Source organism: Hyperolius riggenbachi, chromosome 12 (genome assembly GCF_040937935.1).
Source record: "Hyperolius riggenbachi isolate aHypRig1 chromosome 12, aHypRig1.pri, whole genome shotgun sequence".
Taxonomy (NCBI): domain Eukaryota; kingdom Metazoa; phylum Chordata; class Amphibia; order Anura; family Hyperoliidae; genus Hyperolius; species Hyperolius riggenbachi.
This window is the reverse complement of record NC_090657.1, coordinates 34,001,375-34,023,859: the sequence shown is the minus strand read 5'-3', so window position 1 is coordinate 34,023,859 and position 22,485 is coordinate 34,001,375. Positions and strand designations below refer to the sequence as shown.

Genomic DNA, 22,485 nt, shown 5'->3' with positions numbered 1-22,485 from the left:
CATTGATTTCAGAGGCAGAGAAAAGGAGGGAGGAGGATAGGGGACTACATTTACTCACAGACAAGCTGATTGCATCTCCAGCCCTCAGCCTGTGACAATGTGAAAAACAGAACATGGCTGCCCTCATTGTATCACAGGAATAAATAATCATAAATTGTTGAAGCTGTTTGCAGCTAGATTTGCTGTGTAAACTATCTAAACTTTAGATAGGTTATATAGACAAGTTACTTGTTATAGTTTGTTTTTCATCTCGGATCCGCTTTAAGTTTAAGGAGGTAATGCCTTTTGTGAAAAAAAAAAAATGCAGATGCATGCTAAACCTATCACTTGCTTTATCCACATGATAAGACATACTGCTCACCTGGGTCACCTCACACTGTCTGTGTGTACCACTGTGCATAGTCTCTTCCTTTCCTCGGACCACATGATCACTCCTTAAAAAATTTGACTGTAGGCTAAAGTCAAATTTACACCCTGGGAGAGGCTAGTTTGTTGCAAAGTGTGAGGGGAATAAGAGCTAGAATCACTGCATGCATACCTCTTCCTATCTGTAAATTTGACTTAAGGTGTACCTGAGATGAGGGCATTTAAACAAAAACAAAACACTATACATACCTGGGGCTTCTTCCAGCCCCCTCCAGGCGGAATGCTCCCTCACCTAACAGCCCCAGGTATGTATATATATTTTTAATGCCCCCCCCCCCCCCCCCCCGTCTCAGGTTCCCTTCAAGTTAAAAGTAACATTTTTTATTAACATGACACAGATTTATTCAGGGTTTCTCATTTTTGTCTTGTTACCTCACTGGAAGGTCTTTGGGTGTCAAACATTCCCTTACCTCCTCCTCCCGTTGCCCCATCTCTTTAGGGCTGGAGTACCCCCAGGCTCAGTTCTTACGCCTTGTACACTTGTACAATGGCTGTAGCCTGATAGGGATAAGGACTTGACTCCATGGGTTGCAGGGTGGGGCCAAGACTGTACAGATGTGTCACTAGCCTGCAGGCTGTTAATGCATTCTGTTACTAAGCAGGGGAGGAGGGTGAAGGCTGATGGTGCCAAGTATGGGAAGACCAATGCCCTCGACAAGCACCCTATTTGAAATAAAATATTGTAAAACTATTAAAAAAAAGGAGAGGCATCAGAAGGCTTACCTCCTGATGAAGCCAAACGTATAGGACTGGTGACAAAGATAACATGTTTAGTGGGTGTCCCCGATTCCTGTGTTACGGGTGTATAGTATATACATTGCTATTGCACTTCCACCAGCTGTGCTGCACTAGTGCCTATAATAACTGCATTCCCCTCACTCCCCCAGTAACTGTGTGGTTTAATTGTATGTATCATCTTAATTAAACAGGGGCATGGGAATAATAAAATCAAAAGTGCTTGTGTATTTATATTTGAGTGGTAAGTGGTATAAATGTCTTAAAATGGGGACCTAATCAATTGTGCAATACACTGCTGTTTTTTAAAGATTCTAAGATGTGGACCCCAGTGTGTATAACAAAAGCTGCCACTGGCACTCCCTCTTTTTTAAGAAAGCTGAGCGGATCTGTGCTAGCGTGCGTGCATTTTTCGGGGGTTCCTATAGTGCAATCTCTTGCACGCTCACGAATACGAAGTACAGAGCCACCCGTCTTCAGGAGCATTCAGGTTCTCAAAGACTTCTGAAGCCTCCCCCGGCAGGGGATTCGAACGGAGGAGCCAGTAGTGGAACGAGGGGATCATGAGAGGAATGGGAAGGTTCTATAGGACCTAGAGCCTTCCCTGGTCTTAGGTAAGTATCTGATGTTTTTTTCCACTTCCCAATAACTTAAAATTTGTTACTACATTTAGGTATAGATGCATGCTGCTACTGCTGCTGATAAGAATAATAATACTGTCAAGTGGTCCTTTTATAAATACCATAAATATGTTATCTATCTTTTCTACTTCAAAAACATGACTATTATACATCCAAACTTTGCATGAACTATGTACTTCTATATTTTACTTTTACCATTACACACGCTAGGCAGACAAATAATGACAGAGTACCTCCCCATAATAATTAGTACATTCCACTTTATGTGTCCCCGTTTAAAACAAAAAATTAGCTTGAGTGCAGTTTCTGCATCTATAATTTATCATATAATGTGTCTTCTTGGTAAGGCGTGCCATGGAGTTAGTTTTATAGGAGAAATAAAATAATGTATTGTATTCAGAAACTAGGTCTGGAACCCAAAATGCTGAATTTTATGGACACATTTTTGTAGATATTGCACCAACATGATAGGGCGTTGAGGGTAAATTCTCATAGGAAACTTGACCTTAAGTAGGAAACACCCAAATGGAGCAGTATAAAAGAGAGCTCACTTTGGTTAGTGCATTACCAGCAGTTTCTGTCATCCACTTGACTAGCTGAGTGTAATCAACATCATGAGTTCTAAGTCAACCATTAGGACTTCCACTGGCTCAATTAGAGGACCAGCAGGTGGAAGTTCCAGCATGTCATCTGTGCGCACTAGTGGATCATACAGGCCTGGCAGCACTCATGGTGGAAACAGAGTCATGAGCAGTGCTTATGGTGGTCTTGGATCTTCCTGTGCTGGAAACTTTGGTTTTGGTCTAGGTGGTTCTGGTAGCTATGGCTCTAGCATTAGTGGATTTGGTACTGGTGTAGGCCAATGTACCTTCCAAAGCTACCACACTTCTGGCAATGAAAACCTTCTTTGCACTAATGAGAAGGAAACCATGCAACTGCTGAATGACAGGTTGGCTTCCTACCTAGACAAGGTCCGCTCTTTGGAGCAGGAGAACGCTCAACTGGAAAGGAAAATCCGAGAGTGGTACGACAAACAGGTCCCGTACGCTTCCCCTGATTTCCAGGCCTACTTCAAGACCATTGAGGATCTTCAAAACCAGGTATGTTTATGTTTTCAGTAAAGACAATTACATTGTAGGTATATAAGTGCCTTACTGTATCATATTGTGTGACAACTTTACCAGATCTCATTATTCCACTATTGTTGCCATTTTTCAGATCCTGCAAGGAAACAACAACAATTCCAATCTTGTTCTCCAGATTGACAATGCTCGTCTGGCTGCAGATGACTTCAGAACCAAGTAGGTTGCCTTCCATTCTTTATAATAAAATGTGCCTCAATGTTGCCTAACCAATATTGTTTATTCTTGCTAACAATAACATGTATGAAACAAAGAACTGTGCTAAATAAAAATGTCCCTTACACAAGTTATAGACTTTCATATTTGAATAGCTCCCAGATGAAACTGACATTTGAAAAGAGGTTAGGGTCCCTTCCGATACGACCACCTCACTGCGGTGGAAGGGTCTAGTTTGAATTATTTTGCATGCAAACTGTTTTGGAAGCTAACATCCTCCATTAGAGTAAAGTGTAGCACCTGTTTCAGATACAATTAGGTGCATTTATGCCTTTAAACATGCTTTGCACAACATCTTGCTCTTAAGTCATTCAGATGCAGCCTGGTTTTGGATGCGCTGCCATTTTTCTCTCCTGTGTACAAAAAAATATAACTTTAATTCATCTTTGAATAGTGTTTTTTTTTTCTCCTGCTCATACTATGCTTTGAATATTGCTGAAAACTGTTTCATGCTGTTAGGGTTCCTTAGTGCAGACAGCTTTCTTTGGTCAGCAGCAACCACCACACTGCCCTATGCAGCCATTTGAGTACTTAATGCTGTTCTAAACCCTTTTCCAAGGTATGAAAATGAGGCAGCACTCCGCATGGGAGTTGAATCCGACATCAATGGACTCCGCCGGGTGCTGGATGAACTTCAACTGACAAGAAAGGACCTTGAAGTACAACTGCAGAACCTGAACGATGAGCTGGCCTTCCTGAAGAAGAACCATGACGAGGTAAACTACAAATATGTATGGGGGGGTGTAAAGATCTAAATTACTTCATCAACATTTCTCAAATGGCTCAATTTTTACCTGATCCATTCTTCCAGTCTTATGACACCAGTTATTAACTGCTTGTGAATTTACAACAGTGGTGTTAGGGGGCCTGTCCAATGAGATAACCGCTAAGGCACTCATACGCAGCAATCTAGGGAACTCCGAAGCAAAATTAAAATTCCTACAGGGAACAGTAGGTGTCAAAGGAAACCTCTAATTGGTGCACACTTAAAATAAAGTGATGTTGTCTATATCTTGGAGTAACAGACATGCCTACCATAGATTGTGTGTGATGCCCCTTTCTTATAGCTAATCTTTGTTGCTCATCTTTTTGTTTGTTGGGGGGTTGTCTCCATTGGAGCTTTCATTTTGCCGGTGAAGTCAGCACTAAATGCAGAAAAGTGAAAATTCATGCCCTTTTTAGCCTGCAGTGTTTTAAGTTACCTTAGCATGTCAGCAGAAATCATTAAGTGAGAGAATATATTTCTAAGCACTGCTTTCTTTGTATGAGAGGGGCTTAAATCAGTTATATACTCCCTAGTGTAAATAGAAAGTGGTCATAAATCTCATTAGCTCTTCACATTACTCTGCAGTACTCGAGCTGCAGTGATGAGATAATAAACATATGTGTATTCAAGATGCAGTCCTGTTTGAACTATTTCTGGTCTGGTACAAGGTGGGTCTATCCACAGCATAGCTCCCAATATTATAGACATTGCAGAATATATCACATGGTATTTAAACATGCAACTAATACTAAATTTTAACGTATTCATGAAAGACATCCAACATGTCCCCCCAAAAATCCAAACTTACATTTTATCTTTCTGTATTTAGGAGGTCACCAGTCTGCGTAGCCAGCTGGGTGCCAAGGTCAATGTTGAAGTTGATGCTGCACCAGGTGTGGATCTCAGCAGAGTCTTGGCAGAAATAAGATCTCAATATGAAACTATAATGGAGGACAACGCCAAGGAAGCAGAGAGATGGTTCATTGAGAAGGTAAATGGAAGATCAAACAAGCTAGTCATGGTAATGATGGTCCACTCTGGATTTTGACAGGATTGTTTTCTCTTTAGAGCGACGAGCTGAACCTACAGGTGACCAACAGTTCTCAACAGCTGCAGACCTACAATACGGAACTCCTTCAACTTAAGCACACAATCCAAAATCTGGAAATCGACCTTCAAACACAAAATAGCTTGGTAAGTGGTATACATATATGTGTATAATTAAACACAGGATATTGGGTCAGTTACCCCAAACCCAATATTGTGCCTTATGTCATTGCATCATCCGAAATGAGCCCAGTCCCATCCCCACCCAGCTTAACCCAAGTCTACAAACATCAAGCAATGTCTAACCCTAAACTACGAATCTAACCTAGCTCAATAACTTCCTTTAATCCTTTTAACCTAACTCCACCACGCTAACTCCTCCCAACCTTTCCTGAACTCCCTAGACTAATAGATTAGCTTTTTTATAACCTTTGCAGCAACTCCTTATAAGTTCCCATATGTCCCTTGGCCAAATAAACAGACACCATAAAATGCTGATTTAAGGTACCATTCTTGATTGCTTACAGCTACCTGTTGGAAAGCATGCTTAAAAGGAAATAGTCAATAGATTGCAGTTTATCTTCTTTATGAATGTCATGGAGTAACTGTAGACAAGTCCAATCAAACCTAAGTAGAAGCAACCCCTAGAAAGCAATGGTGCCCTAATATTTCTCTGCTTCTAGGCCCCATCACATGCAATTAAACTGTATATGAAACTCTACATCTCTTAGAAAATATAACTTAAACCTTAACCACTTTACCACCAGGGGCATAGAAACACATACCGCCCCTGGTGGTACCGCCGCTGTCCATGCTCCCGCTTGCTCCCGCGCTCGTGCACGCCGCCTCCCGCTTGCCCGGAGATCAATGAATGAGAAGAACCATTCCCATTCGTTGATCTCTGCCCCCCAGCAATGATCGGCTGCTTCTATTAGAAGCAGCGCGATCATTGTGATTTTCCCAGCCTCATTGTGCTTCCAGTAAGCGTACTTCCGGGGGCTTACAGGTTGCATGAACAAAAAATTACTGTGGCCATCTTGTGGCCAAATAGTAAAACTACATCCAAAAACATTTTTCATAAATAAATACCTAGTTTTACATTATAAATTAACTAATTACCTCCCACACGCCCCAATTTTTTTTTTGTAATACAAAGAAAAAAAAATTACAATAAAAAAAAATACATAAATAGTTACCTTAGGGACTGAATTCTTTAAATATTCAAGTCAAGAGGGTATAACACTGTTACTTTATAAACTATGGGCTTGTAATTAGGGATGGACGCAAAACTGAAAAAAAAATGCACCTTTATTTCCAAATAAAATATTGGCGCCAAACATTTAAACGGTGTAATAACCGGGACAAACGGGCAAATACAGTACGTGGGTTTTAATTATGGAGGCATGTATTATTTTAAAACTATAATGGCCGAAAACTGAGAAATAATGAATCAATTCATCGTGATAAGTAATGATAAAGACGAATGAATGGAAGAAACGCTGAAAGGTGAAAATTGCTCTGGTGGTCAAGTGGTTAAAGTTCGAAGTTATGGAGCCTCACTGAAAAATGTACTCTCAATGACCTCTTGTATTGTCTACACAGAAAATGGCTCTGGAGAACACTTTGGCGGAGACAGAAGCTGGATATGGCAACCAACTGGCTCAGCTGCAAGATATGATCAACGAGTTGGAGGTTCAACTGGCAGATCTGAGATGCGACCTGGAGAGACAGAACTTTGAGTACAAGACCCTCATGGATGTGAAGTCCCTGCTTGAAAGAGAGATTGCCACATACAAACAACTTATGGATGGAGAGGATCCTCAGTAAGTGTTACCATATATATTACAACTTTTAAGTAATCTAGTCTGTGGCACAGTAATGCATGTGTATGACGTATGTTTGTATGAGAAAGAATGCCACCCAATGTAAAACAACATGTTCAGAAAATGGTGTTCCTAACTTAGAGACAAACATTTATATTGCGCTTTTCTCCTGGCGGAGTCAAAACGCCAGAGCTGCAGCCACTTGGATGCACTCTATAGGCAGTAGCAGTGTTAGGAAGACTTGCCCACGGTCTCCTGCTGAATAGGTGCTGGCTTACTGAACAGGCACAGCCAAGATTTGAACCCTGGTCTCCTGTGTCAGAGGCAGAGCCCTTAACCATTACACTACCCAGCCACCCCTAATCAAATGAGGCCTGTATAGCCCAGGTAAGCAAATCCAGTGCACAGCTTGCCTCTCCCCCCTAAAGAAAAAGACCTAGGTTCTATACAGAAACCCCCCACCCCCCAAGCCCCCATTTTCCTTATTAGATCAGCTGCACAAGGGCTTAGAAAAGTCCTGTGTATTATTACCTTCTCTAAAAACACAATGATTTAACTGTGATATCTGAAGTATTTTAAGTCACAGTGAAGTGTTATCGATTCAGTGCTTAAAAAAGGGGAATCAAAATCCCCTTCTTTGAGAAGAGATACAAATGATTACAAATCAGAAGTGGTGGCCTGTGTCTGCTGGACAGCTAGGTATATTTACTCAGAAGTGTCAACAGTAAATTTGACATCTGCATATATGAAAACAGCTCTGTTTGATGACATCACCACTCCTTCCATTCAAAGCAGGCAGGGGTGTAACTACAAACCATTGGGCCCTCCAGCAAAACTTATATGGATCTCCCCAGTTTTCACACCCTTTCCCTTAGCTACCCCTGGAGAACCTCACAGCCATCTCACAAGGGTCATAAAAAAAGTGTGGCCATCGTAATCTCCACACCCATAACAAGTGTAGCTACAAAAACACCTGAATTGGATGGACCTCTATCAGGGGGTCCCCTGACAACTCGGGGTCCCCCTGTGGTTGCAGGGGCTGCTCCCCTGTTGCTATGCCCCTCATACCGGTGGGCAGGGGTATAACAATAGACCCTGCAAGGGATGCAGCCGCAGAGGGGGCCTGTCCTGAGATACTGACAACTAATGGCACAGAAAGAAAAAACTTTCTGCTCTCTGAACAATTGTTCTAATGACTGCATCTGCTCAGCCACTGATAAGGAATCTTACAAAATTTTGCAGACAAAGATTTGTAGACATTCACTATTCAGGGTTCAGCAGGGTCTTGTGTACAGCACTGCCCTACCTCTAGACACACACACACACACACACACACACACACACACACACACACACACACACACACACAGAGAGAGAGAGAGATACAGTCATTAGAACAATTTTGCAGAGAACAGAAAGCTTATTCTCTCTGTGCTCAGACTCCTTAAGCATCACTACAGGACACAGCACTTGGGGAGGGGTAGAAAGGCTGGGGGTAGAACAGTGCTATACACAAGACCCTACTGAACACTGAATAGGGACTGTCTACAAATCTTTGTCTGCAAAACTTTGTACGATTCCTTATCAGTGGCTGAGCAGGTGCAGTCATTAGAACAATTGTGGGGAGAGCAGAACATGTTTTTTGCTCCTTGCCTTTAGTTGTCAGTCTCTCAACAGTGCCCCCTGTGGATTCTGGGCCCCCCATGTGGCTGCATCCCTTCTGAGTCTATTGTTACACCCCTGACTACTGAGTTAAATTAACAGTGTTACATTGTTTGTTGTCCCATAGCTAACCACAATAATATGGCTTCTCTTCACAGGCGGGCATCATGGTCCAGAGGAGCCAGCAGTATAGCAGTCACCGGAGGTTCATTCAGTGTAAGCAGCACTGGCAGCTCCAGCGGAATGGGTGGCATGAGCGGTGCAGGTGGAAGACCAAAAACCATAGCTGAAGAAGGATACAACCAGGCTAAACATAATTAAATCTCAATCGTTCGGACCGGGCCATATAACACTTAAGGGCTCACAAGTATCTTCTGTCTTTTTTGTCCCTTCTGTTTTTCTGAGCAGAAGTGTTGTGTGTCCAATATAACATGCTGTTGGCTTCATGTAGAACATCTGTTTGAAATGAGATGGGATCTAAAACAATGTGGTCACATGACTAATCCAGGCTACTTCCTCCAAGAGCTGCATGTAAATCTAGGAAGCACTTATCCAATCAGTCCTTCCTGTAGACCAGGGGTGACTAGACAAAGGAAGCATACTAGAGGAGTCATGTGATCAGACCTTGTGATGAGATGTAAGGTACAACCATCATGGTTCTCTATTTGAAATTGGTTAAATGCAGAGGATGAATTTTGAGATCATGCATATCTGTCTATGTGGAATTACAATTGAATGAACCACAAAATCCAACAGGAAACCTACATGTTATATTTGGTTTCATGGCATACACAAGTTCTTGCTTTTATGTGTTTTTTAAGGCCTGGGATGTCAGGATTTGTATGGACCGTTACTGCTGAATCTTCTAATAAAACTGCTTTGGTGCATATGGTAACCTTTGTCTAATGTCTTCTTTTGGAAATAGTAAAAAAAAGTCGATCAATTGTTCCTGTTGCGTGAATTGCTTGTGTGATTAAAGGGAACCCGAGGTGAGAGGGAAGCATGCAGATCAGAGGTCTATGACAAATCTGACAAGATTAGCTAGTAGCTACATGCTTGTTTCAGGTGTGTGATTTAGACCCTACTGACCAGACAGATCATCAGGGCTACCAGGCAACTGGTATTATTTAAAAGGAAATCAATTAGCAGGTTCCATAGGTCTCACAACTCGGGTTTCATTTAAAAAAAATAAGTCGTTAGCATCTGAGAAACAAGTCTCTAGTAGAATGTGTGGAGAGAAGGAACACAGGGTGTCGGGGAGGCTATCATATTTAACCACTTTGCATCCAGACCTTGTTTCCCACTTATGGACAAGAGCAATTTGGACAGTTTAGCTATCTCCCTATTTAATCAGAAATAACTTTATCCCTACTTATGACACAGAAATGAAATATATATTGTTTTTTTTTCAAGACAAACTAATCTTTCATTGTATGCCATTTTTCCCTCAAACTATTTTGTTTTCTATGAATTTTAATGAGAAAACAAGAAAAAAAAAAACAGAAAAAACACATTATTTCTCATTTTTACCAATTACAGTTTAAAAATAAAAAGTGCTGTGTGCAGTGGCATAGCTAAGGAGCTGTGCGCGGCGAAGCACATTTTACATGGGGCCCCCCAAGCACTCTATACATAACATATGATATGGTGCACCAAACCCTGCCAATGGCAACTACAGTGTCAGAGGTACAAGAAGGGGATGGGGGACAGCTTGTTAATGATTACCACTATTCAAAGCATCTATAGAAGTGATTATTATGAGCACAGGACCAATAGAAAGCTAATACTGTAGTTGAGGGAGGGCCCTTTGGGGCCCTTCTGGCCCAAGGGCCCTGATGCGGTTGCAACCTCTGCAACCCCTATTGCTACGCCCCTGGTGCTACTTTAGATTAAAATAAAACACACATTTTGTTTGGCTGTTCTTACCGCTTATCACAAAACTTAGATTATGTTCCGGTCACAATTTATGGTGAAGATATTTGATTCTGAAATAATGCTACAGAGTGTATTTTTCACTATGAACTGAGAAAATAAAAGCATTTTTAATGGTAAAAATCAATCTCATTAGCTGCATGCTTGTTCCTGGTGTTATTCAGACACTACTGCAGCCAAATAGACTAACAGGACTGCCAGTCAACTGGTATTGTTTAAAAGAAAATAAATATGGCAGCCTCCATATTTTTCTCAATTCAGTTCTTTAAAGTTTTAGATGCAAAGGATCAGCAGGATAGCCAGGCAAAGTGCATTATTTAACAGGAAACAAACATGTCAGCCTCCATATGCCTCTCACCTCGGGTTTCCTTTAAAGGAATGGTCAGGCAAAAAAAAAAAAGTTTCACTTACCTGGGGCTTCTCCCAGCCCCATGCAGCCATCCTGTTCCCTCATAGTCACTTACTGCTGCTCCAGTCTCCGGCCGTCAGCTAGTTTCGTTTTTGCCAACCTCTGGGTCGGCGGGCTGCATTGCGTACATTTTTACGCATTCCCGCTGGTGCAGGTACATTAACACATACATTTTTAGTTAGTGGGGTAAGTGAGGTGAGCTATCTGCCACAGGTCCACCAAATGGTGAGCCCTCACCCACTGACGTAAATCTCTAGATGAGAGTCCACTCTGGTTTGAGATGCTATAGGACGGAGCTAGGGATCTATCCCAGGTTAATGAAAAAAAAAAGTTAAAATCTCCACCCAAAAGCCAACAATCAGCTGTTAAAGACAAAAGTTTCTTCTGTAGTTGCTTGAAGAAGTTTGACTGGTAAACATTGGGTATATAAATATTACCCAAAACTTTTTCCATCTGGGCCAGTGTCCTCTGAAGGAGAATAATGGCCCCTGGAATCTATATGGGATTGGGCAACTGTAAAGGGGACCCCCTCTATCATTAGAATGGCCACTCCACCTTTCTTACTAAGTCCGAAGCATAAAACACAGTTGGGAAATGTTGGGAATAGAGCTTAGGATGCTGCAGAGCCTTGCAGTGGGTCTCTTGGCCCAAAAGTATGTCGGCCTGCAACCTCATTGCCTCCTTAAATAGTAATTGTCGCTTAAGAGGGAATGTAGCCCTAGCGTTTGATGAAACAACCCATACCATATTAGCTGGCTAAGGAGTGAGCAAATAAGCCAAAAAGAGCCTGAAAGGGGAGGGGGGGGGGGGGGGGAGGCCCGAGGTTGAAGGTCGATACAGAATTAACGAAGGAAAACAGGATCTATACAAACAGTAGGAAAAAAAAAATAACTCAACAAAGCAAATGTACAGAACATTAACACCATGCACCAAAACAGGCATGGTTCTGCTATATCATTCCGCCACACAAAGCAAGGGGCAACCAGAAAGCTAAGCAGAACACGGGGTAACATAAGGTGTAGACCAAGAGCGGCCATAGTGAGCTAAGATACATTGTGAATTGGGACTCTGACGCTGCAGAGCACCGGTTCAAAACTTTCCATCAGTCCACATCAGAGAGAGCCCAGGGAACACTGATTGGAGAGGATGACAGGGTTCCATAGTCTCTTGTACCACGACGTTGTGGCAACTGGACAGACCAGTGAGGGGACATTCTCTGTCTCGACCATTTATCTTGGTCCGAATCTGGTTCAGGGTCCTTCCTGAAATAACTCCTGGCAGGGCTTCTGTGTAAACAGGCACACCCAGGCCCAGCCTCCTGAGCAATTCAGGAGAATTACCAGGATCCTGAAGTAGAAAAGCCCGGTATTTTTGGGCAGCAATCAACTTAAAGGGGCACCTCCATTTGTATTGAATCCCTGCATCTGTCAGTGCCTGGGTAAAAGTTCTAAGCACACGTCTCTTCTATAGGGTGATGGGGGAGAGATCATTGTAGAACGACAGAGGCTCCCCCTAAAACTCAATCTTTTGCATTTTTTGCAGGGAACTGGCTGCAGGCAGGGTGCCATAACAGACCTCAGATCTGCGGCGAATGGTCCTCATCACTGTGCAGTCTCCTCAACTCTCCTGGTTCCATTCCCGCTGCCTCAGCATCCTCTCTGTTCAATTATCAGACCTCAGATCAGTGCAACAGCAGGGACTGAGAGGGCGCAAACGCTACCGATGCTCAGCGTACTCCAAAGTAGAGATGGCCCGAACGGTTCGCCAGCGAACGGTTCCCGGCGAACTTCCCGGGTTCGCGATCGCGGAGAACCGCAAACTTTTCCGGAAGTTCGGTTTGCCCCCATAATGCACCATTAGGGTCAACTTTGACCCTCTACATCACAGACAGCAGGCACATTGTAGCCAATCTAGCTACACTCTGTCCTGGAGCCACTCCCCCCGCTTATAAAAGGCAGGCACCACCGGCCATTAAGCTCACTCATGTGTCTGCACTAATTAGAGAAGGGACAGCTGCTGTAGACTCTCTCATAGGGAAAGAATAGTTAGGCTCTTGTAGACTTGTTAGCTTGCTCCTTGCTGATTTCTTATTGCTAAAATAACACCCCACAACAGCTCTTTTGAGAGCTAATCTTGTTTTTGTGATCTATTTTTTTTCTGCGTCTCCCACTGATAGTGTTGGGCGAACACCTGGATGTTCGGGTTCGGGCCGAACAGGCCGAACATGGGCCAGATGTTCGGCATGTTCGGCCCGAACGCCGAACTCAATGGGAGTCAATGGGACCCCCGAACATGCCCATTTTGGGGGCCCTATGGGGTCGCAGGCATAAGGGGGGAGCATGCCCCGGTCGCGGGGGGGGTCGGAAATTCCCCCCACCCCCTCCGCTAGCGCTCCCCCCTCTGCCCGCTTCTCCATACAAAAAGTTTGAAACAAGTTCAATAGTACCTGGCTGGTGGCACTGGCTGGCAGTGGAGTGAGGAGGAGGAGGAGTCCGAGTAGCAGAGTGACGTTGAGGCCGGGCAGCGGGCGGTTCAGCGCTAGTACCCTTGTGGTACTTCCGCCCTTTCTCTGACCTCACGTCCTCTGCGTGATGACGCATACGAGGGTACGCGTGATGCGTACCCTCGTATGCAGAGGACGTGAGGTCAGAGAAAGGGCGGAAGTACCACAAGGGTACTAGCGCTGAACCGCCCGCTGCCCGGCCTCAACGTCACTCTGCTACTCGGACTCCTCCTCACTCCACTGCCAGCCAGTGCCACCAGCCAGGTACTATTGAACTTGTTTCAAACTTTTTGTATGGGGAAGCGGGCAGAGGGGGGAGCGCTAGCGGAGGGGGTGGGGGGAATTTCCGACCCCCCCCCGCGATCGGGGCATGCTCCCCCCTTATGCCTGCGACCCCATAGGGGGCATAGGGGGGCAGTATTCGGCCGAACAGGGCCCTGTTCGGCCGAACAGGGGCCCTGTTCGGCCATGTTCGGCCATGCATTCTGCAGTTCGGGCGAACCCCGAACAGTTTGGCCGAACACCACCAGGTGTTCGGCCGAACTCGAACATCACCCGAACAGGGTGATGTTCTGCAGAACCCGAACAGTGGCGAACACTGTTCGCCCAACACTACCCACTGACACTTGTGTTGCATAGACAGCCTTGCTAATTTATACTATGTGTGTGCCACTGCCAGCCAGGCCCAGCACATTCAGTGACTACCTGTTGTGTTCAGTGCACCCACCTCATCACTGCATATACCCAGGGCCGGATTTCTGGGAAGGCCACAAAGGCCATGGCGATAAAATCAGATAAGATTAGAAGGGCGGCATGACTTGGAGAGAGAAGAGGTCATATGTCAAAGTTAATCACCTCTTCTTGTCCCGCAGAGCAGCCAGCCAGCGCCCTGCTCTGCACTAATAGCTGAATTCCACAGTTCCCCAATCCCTGCATCTCTCTCACAATTCCTGGTGTGTTATGACAATCAACATCTGCTGTCACCTCCTAATAATCTTTTCCTCTGTATGATGGACAACATACAAGTTGATGTGAAAAATACCAGGGATTTATATTACAAAGCAGATAGAACTAAGTCCCGCTGAGTTTTAATGCAGGCATTATTATTATTTTTATTATTATTTTTTTTTTATTTATATAGCGCCAGCATCATCCCTAGCGCTGTACATAGTGCAAATAATGGGGAACAAATATACATAAAAAATACAAGACACTGTACAGTCATGACATTGAAAAGATTAAATACAGATACATACATAGTTGATATGTAGTTGGTAAATGTACATATGTTAAAGTAACAGCAGTATGAGAAACTCTAGGAGGAGGTCCCTGCCCTTGCGGGCTTACAATCTAGAGGGTAGTGGGGAGGAAACAAAAGGGAAGGAAACACAAGGATTAGTGGGTGAGCCAGTGTGCCTTCAGTGCATTCACAGACATCAGTGAGCTCTGCTAGTTTCTTCACGTTCTCCTTTACAGCTGTGACACTGACCCCAGCAGCTGTAAATTACACTTTCTTATCTCTAGTCTACCTAAATTTATGGCTTAAGGTTTTTTTTTTCTTCCTAGCCAGCAGTGGTCTCAGTTAACTCTTTCCTGACTCATTTTATGTCCTTCAGTTCCTACCATCTATGAGAACTGCAGGAATAAAAATGATGTTTGCTTTCCTTTCATTGCTAAACTGTCACTGTCACCTGAGCGGTTACTACCTCTATGCTAGTGTTTATGGTTTAGCATCCTTCTCCTTTCCTGTGGCAATAGAGCATTGTACCATCTTAGCCATCAGCAAAAGCAGAGCGTTTTGAATCAGGATGATACCATTTATTGTTTAACCACAAGAAAATTTATGCGTGCTCAACACCAAGCTTAACCCTTTCAAGTCAGGCTGTGCAAATCTGGCTAAAATGGCTACCATGAGGCATTGCTCATGCAAAAATGCATTTGCTTTCGCATGCCAAACTTTACAGGGTCAAAAACTAATACCGCGAAGCGGTTGCCCTGCGGGAATTAGTTCATGCTATATAGCACTATCCAGGAGCGCCACGGGGAGGCTTCCCAATGCCCCCATACAACCGGGGGGCTGCGGGGCCCCAGGCTCTCTCACTGCCTAGGGACCACAGCGACACCCCGGAGGGGGAGGTTGGGTAGCGCAGACGACCCCCCCAAGCGTGGCCAGCGCCGGGGAGGGCCATCCGCACCCACCTCCCAAAATTTAAAAACAGGCACTTACCTTAACGTCCATTGCGTTCTGCTACTGCGCATCGACTCGGGGCACTGCATAGGAAAGGAGCGACGCATGGGTCACCCCGAGTTGTGGGGCTGAGGGCTGGCTCACACACATCACTCCAGAAGGGGGGGGGGGGAGGACAGGCACAGACAGCCCACTCCCGGGCTCACACAACCTAGAGCAAGCCATCCACCACCTGCCTCCAAAGGACAGAAAAGCAAATATGTTTAACCACAAGAAAATGTATGCGTGCTCAACACCAAGCTTAACCCTTATCTCTAGTCTACCTAAATTTATGGCTTTAGGTTTTTTTTTTCTTCCTAGCCAGCAGTGGTCTCAGTTAACTCTTTCCTGACTCATTTTATGTCCTTCAGTTCCTACCATCTATGAGAACTGCAGGAATAAAAATGCTGTTTGCTTTACTTTCATTGCTAAACTGTCACTGTCACCTGAGCTGTTACTACCTCTATGCTAGTCTGTATAGTTTGGCATCCTTCTCCTTTCCTGTAGCAGTAGAGCATTGTACCATTTTAGCCACAGCGAAAGCAGAGAGTTTTGAATCAGGATGATACCATTTATTGGCTTAAAAGAAAAAAGTAATCTTTCTGCGAATACGCCTTATTCAGACTTTGTTCCTGTATACTGTCAATATGTTAGAGCAAACCACCATATGTACTTTCAACATTCAAAAGAGATACATAGATTTTTCAGCAAATATAAATAAATATCATTCAGATGCTTTAAAGTGGAGCTGAACTCTTGCACAGGACAGAGGGAAAACATAGAGAAATCCGCCCTGTATGTTTTTAGAGAGCCTGTGTAATTCCCCCTCATCTGTGTCTAATCTGAAGTTGTAATTTGATCTCTCCCCTGTGTCCCGACTGCCACAACATCTAAGCTAATTAGAAAGCACAGGATGTTAACAATATGAAAGCAGGAAGTAGACACTACCGATTTATTGCAGGATTTGTATCAGCTGTAAAACATTTTTTTTAAAGGTTATGATGTTGTGCATCTTTTGAAGCATAGAGGAAGTTTTGAGTTCAGGTCCAATCTAATTACAACCAAACATCCAAAGTGGGTATTGAGAGGATGTTTGCTACTTACCTGTTCTCTGTTTTGGATGGGCTTCTCTCCATTGAGCTTCCCTGTCACCTGTTTGTGGCTCTGACTGCAGCCAGTCGCACAGAGGACAAAGAAGCAGCGCATGCTCTGGCCACTTGCGACTTCTGCAAGTTTTCTGCTCCTGCCCAGATGTGCACAGCAACCAATGCCAGTATAGTGTTATGCATTCTTGACAAGTAACAATAACAATAATATTTATATAGCGCTTTTCTCCCTGGGGACTCAAAGCGCTGTCACCCTGTATTATGCAGTCTCAAAGGCTCGGGAAAAGAGGTGAGTTCTTAGCCTTTTTTTTTAAAGCTGTCCAGAGAAGGAGCCTCTCGTACTGATTGTGGAAGTGAGTTCCATAGAGTAGGGGCTGCATAGGAAAAGGCCCCAGCACCAAATGTTAAGTGTATCCTGGGAATAACCAGCTTCATCTTGTTGGCAGAGTGGAGGGTGCGTGGAGGGGCATAATGTTCCAATAGATCCGCTATGTATTTGGGGGTATGCATCAGCGTCATATGCATGCCCAGAACACTATTGGCTGCTGTGCACATTCGGGCAGGAGCACAAATTGCAGGAATTATTGAGCAGACTAGGGATGGTCGGAAATGCCAATTTCCGATTCCGCGGTAAATCCGCATTCCGCCATTGCCAAATACCGATTCCGCTTTCCGCTACCAATTTCTGCATTCCAATGCGGAATTTCCGCCGGAAATCGCGGAAATTCCGCCCGACTTTAAAGAGACACTGAAGCGTAAAAAAAATATATGATATAATGAATTGGTTGTGTACTATGAATAATTACTAGAAGTTTAGCAGCAAAGAAAATATTCTCATATTTTTATTTTCAGGTATATAGTGTTTTTTCTAACATAGCATCATTCTATAATATGTGCAGATTACACAACACTCAGCATTCAAAATTATTATTTCAGAGCAGTCTGTGAACTAATGACCTCTCCTCTGGAAGAGTATAAGTAAATATTTCAATAACACTTGAGATAATAAAAGTCAGATAACAGCCCTCTCCAAGACTTTGAAAGTCGTAGAGCTTAATTGCTTTTTTGCATAGAGATAACAACTGGAGTTTGTTAACTCTTCCTGTACTGGAAACAGTTAGACTGATGTATCTGATCTTAATGTTTTATTTCTTAGCTGTACTACACATACAAATCATAATATCATAATTTTTTTTTCGCTTCAGTGTCTCTTTAACATCGATTTTCTCAAAAACTATAAGGTCTTTTTGAAAACTTTTTTTTTTGCATCTTGTTCAGAAGATTCTGCTTAATAAACGCTGAAAATTTGGTGTTTCTAGGACTTACGGGGGCTTTGCTATTAACCGCTAAAGTCGGCGGATTTTTACTGTAATGTAAATGCAGAAAATAAGCAGATGCGGATTTTCTGCATTTTACATTACAGTAAAAATCCGCCGACTTTAGCAGTTAATAGCAAATCCCCCTTAAGTCCTAGAAACACCAAATTTTCAGGGTTTATTAAACTGAATCTTCTGAACAAGATGCAAAAAAAAAGTTTTCAAAAAGACCTTATAGTTTTTGAGAAAATCGATGTTAAAGTCGGGCAGAATCTCCGCGATTTCCGGCGGAAATTTCCGCCTAACACACTTGCATTACCGATTTCCGCATTCCGATGCGGAAATGCAATTTCCGATCGGAATTTCGGAAATTGCATTTCCGTGGAATCCGAATGAGCATCCCTAGAGCAGACAGAGCATCCTCTGATTTTTGGCTAAATGGGGGGCAGAGCAGCACAACTTAAATAAGCCCATTCAAACCAAAGATCACTAGTCAGAGTGTTGGACAGAATGTTTTTTGGTGGTGGCGGTGTGGGGGGCGATAGGTGACAGCAGGTCTAGGGCACTGGAAAGTACAAATCTGGCCCTGCATATACCTACCTGTTGTGTTCAGTGCACCCACCTCATCACTGCATATACCTACCTGTTGTGTCCAGTGAACCCACCTCATCACTGCATATACCTACCTGTTGTGTTCAGTGAACCCACCTCATCACTGCATATAACTACCTGTTGTGTTCAGTGCACTCACCTTATCACTGCATATACCTACCTGTTGTGTTCAGTGCACCCACCTCATCACTGCATATACCTACCTGTTGTGTCCAGTGAACCCACCTCATCACTGCATATACCTACCTGTTGTGTTCAGTGAACCCACCTCATCACTGCATATACCTACCTGTTGTGTTCAGTGAACCCATTTCATCACTGCATATACCTACCTGTTTTGTTCAGTGCACCCACCTCATCACTGCACCCACCTCATCACTGCATATACCTACCTGTTGTGTCCAGTGAACCCACCTCATCACTGCATATATCTACCTGTTGTGTTCAGTGCACCCATCTCCCTACATGAGTGCACGCAGTGTGATATACACCTACCTACGTGAGTGCACGCAGTGTCATATATCACTCCATGCATACCTGTTAACTGCACCTGTGTGACTGCACATTGTATTACTCAAGTCAGTGCATACCTTTCACTTCATTCCCCCCCCACCCCGATATGGACAAAACGGACAAAAAAAAGGTAGAGGAAAAGGTAGAAGCAGACCCAGATAAAGGCCACCCAGCAGGTCTGTGCAAGGTCATGTTGATGTGATTTCGTGCGGCCCTGGCCCAAAGTACAGTGCTCAGAAGAAGGCACGTGCCATCAACTCCCAAGATTGTCAGGACGTTGTTGACTATTTAACACAGAACACCTCATCATCCGCAGCCACCAGTGCGACTACAAGCACCACATCCACTGCATTTGACACTTCACAGGAGTTATTTGGTGGTGAAATCACTGATTCACAGCCACTACTGCAACAACAAGATGAAGGCGCTAAGCAAGTTACACCACCTCATATGTGTGAGTTAGGCGACACTATGGACGTAATGTGTGAGGAGGAGGATGATGAAGTACCTGCTGTTGGTGCAGTTTTGGAGGTGTCTGAGGCAAGCGAAGCTGGGCATGATGATTATGATGATACAGATCCCACATGGGTTCCTAATAGACAAGATGATCAAGGGGACAGTTCAGAGGGGGAGTCAGAGAGGAGTAGGTGGAGACGAGTTCCTGAAAGAAGCAGGGGGAGCTCGTCTTCAGAAACAGCTGGTGGCAGTGTCCGGCACCATGTATCGCCACCTATGTACAGCCAGCCAACATGCCCTTCAACGTCAGCTGCTGATGCCACCATAGTGCCATCATCCCAGGGGGGCTCTGCAGTTTGTACATTTTTTCATACGTCTGCCTCAGATTGGAGCAATGCCATCTGTTGTCTCTGCCTCCAAAAATTGAGCTGTGGAAAGGCCAACAATCACATAGGGACAAGTGCCTTACAAAGGGAGAAAAGGCACAAACTGCAATGGGAAGCGCACCTGAGCAAAAGAAGCACACAAAAGAAAAGCCACCCTCCTTCTCCTCTTCCTCCTTCAGGTGCAGCATCTTCAGCCGCTTTCTCCCTTGCACCTTCACAGCCACCCCCCTCCACTCCGCCTCTGACCTTGAACGGTTCCTGCTCCTCTGCCCACAGCAGCCAGGTGTCCGTGAAGGAAATCTTTGAGCAGAAGAAGCCAATTTCTGCCAGTCACCCCCTTGCCCAGCATCTGACAGCTGGCGTGACGGAACTGTTAGCTCGCCAGCTGTTACTATACTAGCTGGTGGACTCTGAATCCTTCCGTAAATTTGTGGCCATTGGGACACTGCAGTGGAAGATGCCAGGCCTCTCTAAAAAGGCGATACCCAAACTGTACCATGAAGTGGAGAGGCAAGTGGTGTCATCTCTGGCACACAGCGTTGGGTCAAGGGTGCACCTGACCATGGATGCCTGGTCTGCCAAGCACGGTCAGGGCAAGCTACATTGCTTACCAATTTGTGACACCTCCACGGCTGCCGCCTCCTCTCTGCCTGCTACATCCTCTTCACTGTCGTCATCCTCCTCCTTGGCTGGTGCCGTGATCTCCTCTCCAGCTACACAGCCCCATCTCCCCAGGGCCTATGCTGCATGCCAGGTACGACAGTGTTACGCCATCTTAGACATGTCTTGCCTGAAAGCGGAGAGTTACACTGGAGCAGCTCCTGGCTACTCCTAACAAACAGGTGGATCAGTGGCTGACCCCGCACCAGCTGGAGATCGGCACAGCCACTATGAATTTGGGAAAGCTGACACATGTACCCTGCATGGCACATGTGCTGAATTGAGTCATTCAAAGATATTTGTCAAAGTACCCAGGCTTAGAGGACGTCCTGAAGCAGGCCAGGAAGTTGTGTGGGCATTTCAGGCGGTCTTACACGGTCATGGCATGTTTTGCGGACATTTAGCAGAGAAAAAACTTGCCGGTGAGACACTTGATATGTGATAGCCCGAGTCGCTGGAATTCGACCCTGGTCATGGTCTCTCGCCTGCTAGAACAGGAGAAAGCTGTCACCCAGTACCTGTACAATTAGAGTAAAAGTACACAATCTGGGGAGATGGGGATGTTTTGGCACAACAACTGGACACTGATGCGAAATGCATGCAGGATCATGCAGCCCTTTGAGGAGGTGACCAAACTGGTGAGTCGCTCTGAGGGCACCATCAGCGACTTGATCCCCTACGCTTACTTCCTGGAGCGTGCCGTGCGTAGAGTGGTGGATAAAGCTGTGGAGGAGCGTGAACGACAACAGTTATGGCAGGAGGAGTTGTAGGAGCAATTTTCATCCGAACCAGATGTTTCCTCGACACCTGCAGCAGCACAGAGGGGGGAGGAAGAGGAAGAAGAGGAGTCGTGTGGGGAAGAGGAGTCACACTCGGATGATGATGATGAGGAAGGTGTTTCTGTGGAGGAGGAAGAGGCGGCGGAAGAAGAACAACCGCAACAGCCATCACAGGGGGCTTCTGCTGCTCAACGTTCCCGTGGTATTGTTCATGGCTGGGGGGAGGAGGAGGACTTACCTGACATCACTGAGGAAGAGCAAGAGGAGATGGATAGTATGTCTGGATCCAACTTTGTGCAGATGGCGTCTTTCATGCTGTCCAGCCTGTTGAGGGACAATCTCAAGGGGAATGACCTGTACTGAGTGGCCACGCTACTAGACCCTCGGTATAGACACAAAGTGGCGGACATGTTACCAACTCACCTGAAGGCAGAAAGGATGCAGCACATGCAGAACAAGCTGGCAAGTATGCTTTACAATGCGTATAAGGGTGATGTCACAGCACAACGCAATAAAGGTACCACTGCCAGTAATCCTTCTCCCATGTCCACGCAGGCAAGGACAGGACGCTCCAGCGATCTCATGGTGATGTCGAACATGCGGACACTTTAGTCCAACGCCTCACCTTAGCCCTTCTGGATCCAGCCTCCACCAATGCCTGGACCAGCAGGTAGCCGACTACCTGGCCTTAAAGTGAACCTAAAGGCAACAAAAAAAATGAGATTAACTCACCTGGGGCTTCCCTCAGCCCCCTGCAGACGATCAGTGCCCTCGCAATCCGCTCCGATGGCCCAGGACCCGCCGGCGAACACTTCTCCTGGCCACAATAGCAGCATAGGGGGTGATATACAGGCTGGGAATGCCAACAATCACTCGCGTTCCCATGCCTATCGGCCGGTGATGGCCAAACCGGAAGTGTTCGCCGGCGGGTCCTGGGCCATCGTAGCAGGGCTGCGAGGGCACTGATCGTCTGCAGGCAGGGCCGGATTACTGACCAGGAAACAAAAGCAGTTGCTTGGGGCCCCCATTCAGAGTCAAAGGGGCCCCATCAGCACATAAACCAGTCCTCGCCATCCTGTCAGCGGTGGCTGGATGGTATAATGGTTAAAGGGACTCTGAGCAGTGCAG

General features: G+C 45.1%; 1 protein-coding gene across 1 annotated transcript in view; it reads left to right on the top strand.

The window, feature by feature from the left end:
• Positions 1–2,416: 2,416 nt before the first annotated feature.
• Positions 2,417–22,485, top strand: part of LOC137540913 (keratin, type I cytoskeletal 19-like) — a 33,478-nt gene continuing 13,409 nt past the window's right edge. The window contains exons 1-7 of the mRNA XM_068262094.1: positions 2,417–2,902; positions 3,021–3,103; positions 3,720–3,876; positions 4,756–4,917; positions 4,995–5,120; positions 6,576–6,796; positions 7,651–7,729. Coding sequence (XP_068118195.1) covers positions 2,417–2,902; positions 3,021–3,103; positions 3,720–3,876; positions 4,756–4,917; positions 4,995–5,120; positions 6,576–6,796; positions 7,651–7,729 — 1,314 coding nt within the window. The remainder of the gene's footprint in view (positions 2,903–3,020; positions 3,104–3,719; positions 3,877–4,755; positions 4,918–4,994; positions 5,121–6,575; positions 6,797–7,650; positions 7,730–22,485) is intronic.